Source organism: Schistocerca cancellata, chromosome 2 (genome assembly GCF_023864275.1).
Source record: "Schistocerca cancellata isolate TAMUIC-IGC-003103 chromosome 2, iqSchCanc2.1, whole genome shotgun sequence".
NCBI classification, from domain to species: Eukaryota; Metazoa; Arthropoda; class Insecta; order Orthoptera; family Acrididae; genus Schistocerca; species Schistocerca cancellata.
This window is the reverse complement of record NC_064627.1, coordinates 753,907,627-753,920,956: the sequence shown is the minus strand read 5'-3', so window position 1 is coordinate 753,920,956 and position 13,330 is coordinate 753,907,627. Positions and strand designations below refer to the sequence as shown.

Sequence of the window (13,330 nt, the reverse complement as noted above, 5' to 3'; positions counted from 1 at the left end):
CCACCGCTTTTTGTGGCCCCTCCAGCCCGGCCGTCTATTTCTGCCCCCCCCCAGGTAGTTGGGGGAACACCCTCTTCCGTTGCTCCCCTGTTATCAACATCGGGAGTAACAACCCCTCCTTCTTTGGGGACTTCAGCCCCCAACTCTGAGCCAGAGAAGTGCCAGCCTCCTCCGGCTCCCCTCACGTGGGAGGGATCGCTTGGTGCCCTCCCTTCCACGGTTACTGCCCCTCCAGATGTCAGCCAGTGGCTGAAGAAGCCACCACCTGAGGGCCGTAGGGCTTCCAGGTCTTCCTTGGTCCATGAGCCTGGGTCGGAAAAGCCCACCCAGCCTGATAAACTGAAGGACAAACGGGACCCTACCAAAAAGAAGAGAAAGCAAAAGGAGAATGACATAGAGACAGAAAAGGAGTTCACCACTGCACCTGAAGATGATGTGGAGCATCTAGCGTACCCTCAGGAGCTAGATGTTGCTCGACCTGCAGCTCCTATGGCAGTTGATCAGGCTACTTTGCAATTGGTGGCGCCGCGCGCTTCTAAGGCGTAACATATCCCCCCCCCCCCCCCCCTCCCCCTGGTTCTTTCATGTCTTCAGTCTTGGATACCATTATCCTTCAGTGGAATTGCCGTGGTTTTTTCCACCACCTTGCTGAATTGAAACAGCTTTTGTGCTGCTTCCCTGCCACTTGTCTGGCCCTACAGGAAACCTGGTTTCCTGTTCGGCGGATCCCTCCCTCCGTGGCTACCAGGGTTACTATAAGAACCATGTAGAATATGACAGGGTGTCTGGTGGTGTCTGTGTTTATGTTCTTGCCACTGTCCCTAGTGCCCCAGTGCCACTTCACACAGCTCTTGAGGCCGTGGCTGTTAGAGTCCAAGCAGGAATGGAGCTTACCATCTGTTCCCTCTACCTTCCCTCGGATGACGTTGTCCCTCTTGCCGACCTAGCTGCCTTGTTTGCCCAGCTCGCCCCGCCATTCCTCCTTTTGGGGGACTTTAATGCCCACCACCCTTTATGGGGTGGGGCCCAGATCTCGGGCCAGGGTAGGAACATTGAGGCTCTTTCGGCACAGCAGGACGTTTGCCTCCTTAACACTGGTGCTCCCACATATTTTAGCTTGACTCGTGGCACATACGCGGCCATTGACCTCTCTCTTAGTAGCCCAGGTCTTCTTCCATACCTTAGTTGGAGGGTCCACGATGACCTATGTGGTAGCGACCACTTTCCTATCTTGGTTTCTCTTCTTCAATCCCAACCCTCTGACCAGCTGCCATGATTGTCTCTTTGTGTAGCTGATTGGGCAGCCTACACTGCAGCTACTATGGCCATTGCTCCGCTTCCTTGTGGCATTGATTTGGCAGTGGACGACGTCACTATGGCCATTGTTTCTGCTGCCGAGGCAACTGTCCCCTGCTCTTCAAGTACCCTAAGGCGTAAGTCAGTTCCTTGGTGGACACCAGAGATTGCAGAAGCTATCCGGGACTGCCGGCGAGCCCTGCATCGACACCGGCATCATCCTTCCCTAGAGAATCTGGTTGGCTTCAAACGGCTGCGGGCCCAGGCTTGGCGGTTCATCCGGTGGAGCAAGCAGGACTGCTGGGAACAACATGTTGCCACCATAGATTCTCGCACCTCCCAATCTCAGGTGTGGTCGCGGGTTCGGCGCATTTTTGGCTTTCGCCCTCATGCGTATGTCCCTTGCCTTTCTCTTCGGGGTACACTTTGTACTGACCCAATCACCATCGCCGAACATCTGACAGTATTTCCGCGACAGCAGACTACAGCACAGAATTCCGCGCCATTAAAGAGTAAGCTGAGCGTACGCAGTTGTCATTTCGCACGCACCGTTGGGAACGATACAACGCCCTGTTTAGTGAATGGGAGTTCCAAAGTGCTCTTACACCTTGCCCCCATACCTCTCTAGGTGCAGACTGAATTCACGACCAGTTTCTTCGCCATCTTTTGGCACACTGTCAGGGTGAATTACTCGCCCTGTTTAACCGCATCTGGACGGAGGGCGTTTTCCCAACTTGTTGGCAGGATAGCATTACCATTCTGGTGCTGAAACCTGGTGCAGATCTACTGGTGGTTGATAGCTATCGCCCTATCAGCCTTACCAACGTTATGTGCAAACTCCTGGAATGGATTGTGAGTCGGCAGCTCATGTGGATCCTCGAAGCTCTGGGCCTCCTAGCCCAGCAACAGGGGGGGCTTCCGTCAGGGCCACTCAGCAATCGACAATTTAGTCTTGCTAGAGTCGGCTATTCGTACAGCTTTTTCTCAGTGAGAACACCTGGTTGCTGTTTTCTGTGATCTTTGGAAGGCGTACGATACCACCTGGAGCCATCATATCCTTGGTACGCTGCACGAATGGGGCTTACGGGGCCCACTTTCGATTTTTCTACGGAATTTTCTCTCCAATCACTCCTTTCGGGTTAGAGTTGGCACATATTGTAGCTCTGCTCATATTCAGGAGAACGGTGTCCCGCAGGGCTCTGTTCTCAGTGTTCCCCTCTTTTTGGTGGCGATTAATGGTCTTGCGGCTGCGATGGGCTCATCGGTCTGTTCCTCTCTATATGCCGATGACTTTGTCTTTATTACAGGTCCCCAAGCACCAGTGTCACTGAACAGCAGCTGCAGGGAGCTATCCGTAAGTCACATTTTTGGGCATCCAACCATAGTTTTCAGTTCTCAGCCTCTAAGACCCGAGTGATGCATTTCTGTCATCGTCGAACTGTCCACCTCCATCCAGAGCTCTACCTCGCCAATGAACTCCCTCGTGTTGAGGAGATGCATCGCTTCCTTGGCATGCTGTTTGATGCTCAGCTCACTTGGACACCTCATCTTCATGAGCTTAAACAACGGTGCTGGCGGCACCTCGACATCCTTCGCTGCCTCAGCCACACCATTTGGGGGGCTGCACGAACAACCCTCCTACAGCTCTATAAGGCCTTAGTCCAGTCCCGTCTCGACTACGGGAGCGTGGTGTACGACTCAGCAGCACCTTCAACATTGCAGATCCTCTACCCAATTCTCCATTGTGGCGTCAGACTGGCAACAGGTGCCTTCCACACTAGTCCGGTGGCTAGCCTTCTTGTAGAAGCTGGAATCCCTTCCCTTACGATTCCGCCGACAACAATTGCTTGTGTCATACATCCCCCGCGTCCATGCCTCACCCAACCACCCAAACCGCAGGCTCCTTTTTCAATCTACTGCACTCCCGTTCCCATGACAGTGGCGTAGGTCGGGTCTCCCGATCGCGGTCCGTGTTCGTTCCCTTCTTTCGTCGCTAAAGTCCTTTCCTCTTCCTCCATCCTTCCTGCCCTCTTTTTTTACCCTTCCTTGGTCCCTCCATCGCTTGCGGCTTTGCTTGGATTTGTTCTGCGACTCCAAGTCCTCCGTTCCACCTGCCAGTCTTCGTCAACAATCCCTGGCTCTTCTTGCCTTGTTTCCCGATGTAGATGTAGTCTACACCGATCATTCTGTGGTCAGTGGACGCACTGGGATTGCTTTCATCCACGGCGACTACGTTGAGCAGCATTTCCTGCCTTGTGGAAGCAGTGTTTTCACTGCGGAGCTGGTTGCTCTTTATCGTGCACTCGCTCACCTTTCCTCCTGCCCTGGGGAGTCATTTGTCGTATGCAGTGACTCCCTGATTTTATTGCAAGCACTCAACCAGTGTTTTTCTCGGGACCCTTTGGTGTGCTGTTTTCAGGATGCTGTCTTTGCTGTCGCCGAGTGTGGTTGTTCAGCGGCGTTTGTGTGGACCCCGGGCCACATCCGCATTCCAGGAAACGAACGTGTCGATCGGTTGGCCAAGCAGGCCATCCCTGGAGCTTGGTCTCGTGGAAAGAGACCTATGGTCAGCCCTACATCGCAAGATCCGCGATGTCTGGAGCTCTGAATGATCTGTCTTGAACATGCCAAATAAGCTCCACATGGTCAAGTCGTCCACGGCCGTATGGAACTCATCCTTGAGGGGCACGCGTAGGGACTCAGTTGTTCTCTGCCGTCTTCGAATTAGACATACGCGGTTGACCCAAAGCTATCTCCTTTGTCGTGAGAACCCGCCCAAGTGTAACTGTGATACAGGGCTGACAGTGGTCCATCTTCTGATGGACTGCCCCCTTTTAGCCCCCTTGCGGTAGTCCTTTAATTTACCAGCTGCACCTCCTTTAATTCTCGGTGACAATGCCTCTATAGCTGACTCAGTTTTAAGTTTATCCATGCAGCTGTGTTTTATCACTCACTCTAGTGTGGGCACTCTCGCATGATTTCTCAAGCTACACACACTCCAGTGACTTTTAATTGTGACGTAGATACCAAAATAGTGTCTTCTATGGTAACAAGGACGTAGATACCAAAATAGTGTCTTCTATGGTAACAAGTTGTATTGGTACCTCTATCAACGTTTTCCAGCTGGATGTTCTTCGTTTGTTGTTGAGTGGTTGACCTTTTACCTGATCCATAAACCACTGTAGTATGTTTTACTCTAGTCAACTATTTGCTCTGCTCCTTTTAAGTGTCCTCTATTTTGTGTTACTGCGGTGCTCATTTTAGATCTGTAACCCCTTGGTGTTCCCTCCCTCTGGGTGCAGAGGTTATGCTTTTACTGTATAGGCCTTTTATAAGTATGTCTGTTTGGAACTGGGGACTGATGACCTCGATGTTTAGCCCCCATCAAACCCCAAAACCAACCAACCAAGCCATGATGGAATTTTGCTATAAGTATTAAGACATTACAAACTATATTTGATAATTTTTTGGAATTTTTGAAATTGCCACTTTCTGAGAAATTTAAATTTTAAAATTTTCAATTTTTTAAAAATTGCAATGCCTACCTTGTGGCATATCATATTAAAGCCCTATTCAACAGCTTTAAAATGAGACCACTCCCAAGTTTATAACAACACTGGTTGCCAGCCTATGGGCATCTAAAGGAACAAAATACAATTTTTTTTTTCAAAAAAATTTGAATCTTTAAAAATTAATAACTTCAAAAATAATTGTGCTGTATAACTGAAATTTGGTATTTTTTTCATAAGTGTGTGATATATTGTTGCATACCAAAAATCATGAAAATCTGAGACATCAATTCTCAAAATCTCCCGAAATTTTGTTGATCTGACATGGAATGACCCAAAACTTGTATGTTCCGCCTAATTTTGTTGTTAAAAAGATGACAGACATTATACTGCAACAACTTTGTATACTAATAAATTGGATTTTTATGGGTTGTACTTTTCCAGTCTGCTTAAAGATAACATAATTGTCCCTCTACATAAAAAAGGAGACATATCCTGTGTTGATAATTACTGTCAAATTTCTCTTGTGCCAATACTTTCAAAAATAGTAGAACAGTGCACGTATTAACAAGAATTTCACCTTTAATGGAACACTGAAAACTGTTGAAAATGTTGTTTCAAAAATATTCAGTGCCTCTGAAAAAAATTTATTTGCTGATGCCCTACTGATTGACTTGTGCAAAGCATTTGTCTCTTGTAAGTCATTGGATTCTAATAGATAAACTTAGTTGCTACGGTCTTGGAGATTCAGACCTAACTCTTGTATAATTGTTTTCTCGACAGTAGAAAGCAGAAGGTACACTTTAATAATATAAGCTCTAGAGGCGTGTCTCAAGGTTTCATGCTGGGACCTTTATAGTTTGCAGTTTATTTTAATGACCTACCTAGTATCATGCTATGTGAATCTGTTTTCTAGGCTGATGATACTACCTTCATTGCAACTGAAATGACATGGAGGACCTAAAGGAACAAGGACAGTGAATTAACTATAAATCAGAATAAAACTAAAAGTGTAATTTTTAGTTTGTGCAGTACCGACGATGATTGTATGGCTGTTAAACTTCTGAGTGTACACTTGAATTCCAAATTAACTTGGAAACTCCACACAGATTTTGTATACACTAAATTATCAAGAGTCATATACTTGTTACATAAAATTAGAGCATGTGCGAGTGAAAACATTATGCTTAGCTCCTATTATGCATTTTTTAATAGCCACATAATATACTGTATACTGCATTGATGCAGTGGGGCAAAAAGAGGGATTATGTGGCAGAAAAAGGCTATCAGACGTGTAGCATGTGTTTTCAAAAACAGTATATCCTGTAGGAAACTGGGTGTCTTTATTTACTCTCAGATGTCCAGTATACACAATAAAACCAGGAGCACTACAAATTAAATCAATCATTTCATTATCACAATGCATGTCAAAAAGAAAAGATTGACCAAGACCAAGCAAGGATCACAATAGCCATATATACCTTCCAGTTAAGTTGTGTAATGCGCTACCAGCAGAAGCGTACCGAGCAAGGTGGTGCAGTGGTTAGCACACTGGACTCACATTCAGGAGGACGACCGTTCAATCCCACGTCCAGCCATTGTGATTTAGGTTTTCCGTGATTTTCCTAAACTGCTTCAGGAAAATGCTGGGATGGTTCCTTTGAAAGGGCATGGCCGACTTCCATCTCCATCCTTTCCTAATCCAATAAGATCGATGACCTCGCTGTGTGATCTCTTCCACCAAATCAACCCAACCCAACCCAGAAGCATGCACTAATTCATTAAAAACTTACATGAATTTTCTATAAAACTTGCTTAATAAGAAAGCTTTGTATGCCATGGAGGAATACTTTGATTGTGCAAAAGAATGTGAGGTATGCTCATTGTATGTTTGTAAATATATAATATTTAACAGTTTGGTATTATTTTATTATTATTATTATTATTATCATCATCCAGCTGGTTTGTTCTCGTGTCTCCGGGCCTTTTCCAAGAATATCTTCCTTCCTTCTCTGTGCATACAGTGTATTTCTCATTGCTAGCTAAAATTTATTGCAGAACTCAAGGGTTTTCCAATGCCTTGTTGCTGGGCATGTGTTCTCATGATAGCCCGCCTTCTATTTCATCCTCCCGTATAACATTCCAAACTGACAACTCATGTACTTTATTTTTTTAGCAAGTTAGCAAGTTGATTTTCCCCTTCACCTCTTCTCTTATTTAATGAACTAGGTATATGTCAGTTTAATTTCTTTTATTACCTTCTGTGTAAATTATGAATTTAACATAAAACAGTTATCTGACCAAATCCCAATAACCTCTAGGATTTGCCAATGTGCTGAAGGGGAACCCCTTATGCTTTCTACTAATAGATTTGCTAACTTGTCTTTAACCCTTGTCTTCAAGTTTAGACCATGAGTATATCTTCCAATAGTATCCACTGGAACTGCACCAATATGAAATCTTGCATCCAAAGAAATCCTCTCAGCTTTGTGTTTACTTGCTTTACAGGAGGGTTAACACAGGTCTACTCATTGCACCATAGGACCTCCATAAACGCAAGTAGTTGCTTGTAGTTTGGTCAAGTAACACACGAATGGTGGTCAGAAACAGTCTGAAAAGCTTGTAAGGGTGTTGTAGGAGAGGCTGTGACGAGAAACAATTCTTCAGAAAAACATTTGATATGTTGCATCGTTTGCATTATTTAGCATTGAAGTTAGCCCATCAGGTCATTGCTTGCGCTATTTCAAGCAGCCTGCCAGAGAAAGCATTGCCAAATGTGTTCTTCGTTTGGTTTCCTCACATGAAAAAAATGTAGCTTTTGCTCACCTAGCTTAAATTTATCACTTCTGAAAAAGGCAAAATTTATATTATAATAAGCATTTCAACAAGTAGTAACTCACAGATCCACAGACATCTGTGCAAGTCCTTGAATTTCATGCTCAGTGACCTGATTGGCTAAATTCAGCACTAAATAACTCCAAAATGGTGCAACATATCAAATATTTTTCTTAACAAATATTTCTCAGCACAACCTCCCCTGCAACATTCTTACAAGCTTTTCAGACTGTTTCTGGCCACCCTGTGAACTATGTATTACATTTATAGCAAGACTGTTTTCAGCTCCCCCATCTGTCAGCACTTGATCATCCTCACTAAAGGCTTTACATATTTTTCTCAAGGCTTACTACTTGGTGTCACAGTAGTTGTGATCTGATATCGTGAATCTGATGTTTCCTATAGCTGCTAGGCCACGCATCTCCCATGACTGCTACTGAGCAGCAGAACTCTTCTTTTTCTCTTCCATTCTGTTTTGTTCCCAATTTACGTGAAAATCTCCTATCACTGATCTACTGCACTTTACATTCCACTACATGTACTGTTTGTTTACCACTTTTTCCCAGCATCCTTTCTCTCTCTCAAAACACCCACCTCTTCCAATTCTACAATCCTGATGCTATCTAACACCAAACTCCTCTCTTGAGTCTTGCAGGATTCCTTCTCTGCACATTGGAATGTGTTGTAACATTGATCCTGCCATCTTTTCAGAATTAAGGCAAATGGTGGGATGGTTCCTTTGAAAGGGTATGACTGATTTGTTTCCTCAATTTTGCATATTCTAACTCTGCTTAACAGACAAATATCCTTTCCTACTGTACAATTTTCTGCTCTTTGTAAGATGATAAAAATTCATGTAAGAGTTTTGTTGAGCATCCCATTCTCTTCACAGTTTAATAGTCTATGGCAACAACCATAATCCTCACATACGTCAAGTGCCCAGAATAGTGCAAATCTGACAGTACAGATTTTCAATAAGACAACCTATTCCCTGCATAATAATAAATTATTTATTTGCAGAAATACACCTCATGGAACGCCGTCACAAATTTAATATTACTTTTTACAGATTCGGGATTGAACATAGAATTTCATCCATCAGGAATGTATTTTGCTGTTGGACTCACAAATAGTGGTGTGAAACTGTATGATATAAGAACATACAAGCTTCTGCAGAATTATAAATGTCACTCTGGAGCTGTCAACAAACTGGCTTTTCATCCAAATGGGAACTATATTCTTACTGCTTCTGCAGATTCCACGATGATGGCAAGTGAATAACTTTCTAATCATATGCTAGGATTATTAATGTCAAATTTTCAAGATAGATTTTCTATCCTTGCTTTTACACTGCACAATTAACATTGTTGCCAGTAAAGGTCGCACTGTTTTCAGTATGGCTGTATCATGAAACTTCCTGGCAGATTAAAACTGTGTGTCGGACCGAGACTTGAACTCGGGACCTTTGCCTTTCGCGGGCAAGTGCTCTACCAACTGAGCTACCCAAGCACGACTCACGACCCGTCGTCACAGCTGCAGAGTGAAAATCTCATTCTGGAAACATCCCCCAGGCTGTGGCTAAGCCATATCTCTGCAATATCCCTTCTTCCAGGAGTGCTAGTTGTGCAAGATTCGCAGAAGAGCTTCTGTGAAGTTTGGAAGGTAGGAGATGAGGTACTGGCGGAATTAAAGCTGTGAGGACAGGTCGTGAGTCGTGCGTGGGTAGCTCAGTTGGTAGAGCACTTGCCCGCGAAAGGCAAAGGTCCCGAGTCCGAGTCTCGGTCCGGCACACAGTTTTTAACTGCCATGAAGTTTCATATCAGCGCACAATCCACTGCAGAGTGAAAATCTCATTATGGCTGTATCACTTTTGGATCGTAATGAGTCTAATTGTAATGGTAAACTAATCAGTGATTTGTTTGAGGAAGTTTAGCATTATCTGAATTTTATCTAGTGAGTCAACATGGAATTAGGTTTTAAGTAAGTATTAAACTCTGTCAAATAGAGATAGAAATAATTTACTTTTCACTTGGCTGTAGAGTAGCATATACAAATTAAAATAAAAAAAACTTACAATGTTTTGTGCTTGAGATTTCTTGACAATGAGAGGAAAATGTGGAAAACAAGTGGGACCTTACAAAGCTTTATATGTGAAAGTACCCAGACTGGATTGTATGTCAGATTAAAACCGTACCATGACTAGACCTAAACCTTAACAAGCAAGGTATTGGAAATAACACCCTGGTCCAACTTAAATTTTCACTGTTAACTGCTTTACTGAACTCTTAAGCTCTCTTTTTAACTACTGATGTGTTAAGTTGTGGTGAGCACTAGATTTTATCAGAGTGATAAGTGGTGGTAGTGGTAATGATACTAAAAATGTCCCAGGTGGCAGATGGGGGAGAAGGGGGGCGGCATCCTCACCTGATAGTGATAGATGTGAGTGAGACAAAATAGCTCTAACAGACTCTGGAACTTTAATTCCAGTTTTAAGAATGAATTAAGAAATTCATATCCCCCTTCGAAGTTCAAGTAACCTTGGAATGCATGGTGGAAACATCTCAAGAAAGGACTACATAAGGAGGTGTCCTGATAAGGGATCCTCTGTCACTTTAGGCAACACAGTTAGTCTTGTGGATTATGGATATGCCAAACCAGCATTCAAGAACGAGTCTGAGCATTCTGAAAACCCCTTGTTAGAATTCAGGTGCAAAACAAAATACTTTCTTATATTTTGGCATTCCAGGAAACATTGTTATAGGATGACAATACTGTGTAATATGAGAACTATTGCAGTTTTAAAGGAGAAGATATTCAACATAAGGGTATGGCATTTGCCATATGTTGTAAAGTGGTGAAGTCCTTCATAAATTTTTATTCTCCTTCAGAAGACAGTCTCTTGTAACATTATCGTGTGGAAACAAAGTTACACGCTTATTGCCTGCCATGCTCCTGTAAATTAAGACAGTAGGAAGAACCCAAATAAGGTGAATAATTTTGGGAACCCTTAGGAAATGAAGTATCCAAAGTATCAAATCAAAGTGTCAGAATATTGCTAAGATATTTTAAACCTGAAATTGAGAAAGAGAAAATCTTTTGCAAAATCGTCTGAGACTACCCAGCACATAAAAGAACCAATAGAAAATGCGAGAGACTGATCAGCCTGTGCAAAACTGTCAACTTAAAAATGATGTTCACTTATATCAAAAAGCTCCTCAGAAAACAAGAAGCTTGGAAATCACCAAATCCAAATTTTGGAGACTTCCAAATTGATGATGTTGCAGTTTAAAGTAGAAATATTAAAGAAATGATGAATGTAAAGGCGAAGAAAGGAGTAAATATTCAAAAAGACTATTACTTCATGACAGTTAAGGTAAAATTTAATCCCCAGTGCAAGACTAGGTGGTAGAGGTATAAAATATTTGAGACTGACTGATAGAAATTACAAAACAATGAAGAAGTCTTCCAGAAAAAATTAAACAATTTAGATACTAGTGATCGGAAAAGCATCAGTACCAAAACAGTATATGCTGCGAAGGAAACATCTCCATTGGAAAAAGAAAAAATAAAAACCACGGAAGGTGGAATCAAGACTGTGATGGTAGCTTAGAAGGAAAGATTGAGAGCATGGGAAAGATAGTATTCTGCAAAGAAGTTGATTACATGCAATTCATAAACCAAAGAAAGCAAAGGGCAAAACAACACAAAAAAAAACATCGAATTCCAGTCACCCATGACTATTGAATTTTCGTCTCCCTTCACTATCTGAATAATTTCTTTTGTCTCATCATACATTTCTTCAATTTCTTCGTCATCTGCTGATCTAGTTGGCATAATAACTTGTACTACTATAGTAGTCGTGGGCTTCGTGTCTATCTTGGCCACAATAAGGCGTTCACTATGCTGTTTGTAGTAGCTTACCGTCACTCCTATTTTTTTTTATTCATTATTAAACCTACTCCTGCATTACCCCTATTTGATTTTGTATTTATAACCCTGTATTCACCTGACCAGAAGTCTTGTTCCTCCTGCCACCGAACTTTGCTAATTCCCACTATATCTAACTTTAACCTATCCGTTTCCCTTTTTAAATTTTCTAACCTACCAGTCCGATTAAGTGATCTGACATTCCACACTTCGATCCGTAGAACGCCAGTTTTCTTTCTCCTGATAAGGACGTCCTCTTGAGTAGTCCCCGCCCGGAGATCCGAATGGGGAACTATTTTACCTCCGGAATATTTTACCCAAGAGGACGCCATCATCATTTAACCATACAGTAAAGCTGCATGCCCTCGGGGAAAATTACGAAAGATAAATCTGACTAAAACAACACACCAAGTCAGTGGTGGCAGAATACCAGGATGAGTGTGACAAACACATTGATTTTGGTGAAGCTCTCATACTGACAAAATAGCCTCGTACTTTAAGGAGAAAGATTAGAGAGGAAATAGAAATAGTCATGTGACCTGCCAACGTGAACAGGGAAGGTGGGTACCAACTGCCGATGTCTTGGCTGCCAGCAATAGCAGCATTACGGGACGACAGCTCACATGAAGCAATACATACGGGCATGCGGGAGACTGCAGAGACCGCAGGCACGTAGAGCACTGGCACGCCTCAGCCGGTACTAGAAAACAGGAAAACAATGCCATGTCAAAACTGCTGCCTGGTTTCCCATTCGCATATTTACACCAACCACAAGCAGTAATGCAAACACCAATCAAAATGTTGGATTTCCACAAATGAAAAGGAATAATAAAAACACCAATAAAGAACTTCTAACATCCCTCTTCTCCATCCTTAACAGCCTATCAAAATTAGATAACAGCCACGTCTGCAGGTACATAAGAAACAAAGCTTTCTCATTCAGCAGTAAACAAAAAACCCTGAAGGAGGTCACTTGCAACAGTGACCAAAACATCGGTAGTTTTACGTATTGACAATGTGGTCACAAATACAGAAAAAAAATATTGACTGTGATAATGGCTGTGGAAGCCTACATTTATAAAAACATTTGAGCACTGCAAAGTGAATGACGGTGTCAACTACCACTACAGGAGGCCAAATGCCAAAACACGTTAATTATGGTTTGAAAAAGGTGTCGTCACAATGATCACAACAATCGCACAACTGCGTTTACGCAGTAGAGATAGTTTGGAATGGTTGTGATTGGTCATTATATCTGTATTCGAACGAACCTAGTTACTCCCATCAGCTTGGCAGTCGCGGTAGATACGGCATGAATTGTTCCAACTTTTACACATTTACCGGTTCAGATCCGCTGAGTAGAGTGCCCTGCTGTCAAGAAACTTAACCATGTAATATTTACAAACAATACTGAACGGTCAACATCATGCCAGTGTCATTTTGTTCTCCATGATCATTTTTTTGTAATGCGTAAATCTTGGGGAAATTGTAAATATGTTAATGCAAAATTGGGTACAAATTAACATTGTGGGCAGAGTAAATTTGACGGAAACAATAAAAATGTCGTAAATGGCGGGAAACGCTAATTCCGGGAATGTAAAGGCGAGGTTATACTGCAGTTACAGAAACATTGATACAAGCAAAGTCCAAAGTAAAATACCATGCAGAAATTCAGAACCATTGGGAGGGGAGGGGGGGGGGGGGGGGGGGATATACGGTGTAAGGGAAGTTGATGGCTTTTCCCCTTTGTTCTTCAGTTGCGT

General features: G+C 42.9%; 1 protein-coding gene across 2 annotated transcripts in view; it reads left to right on the top strand.

Moving 5' to 3' along the window:
* LOC126162576 (POC1 centriolar protein homolog A-like) overlaps positions 1–13,330 on the top strand; it is a 131,887-nt gene that overhangs the window by 40,245 nt on the left and 78,312 nt on the right. For both annotated transcript variants that reach the window (XM_049919168.1, XM_049919169.1), the window contains one exon: positions 8,710–8,909. In XM_049919168.1, coding sequence (XP_049775125.1) covers positions 8,710–8,909 — 200 coding nt within the window. The remainder of the gene's footprint in view (positions 1–8,709; positions 8,910–13,330) is intronic.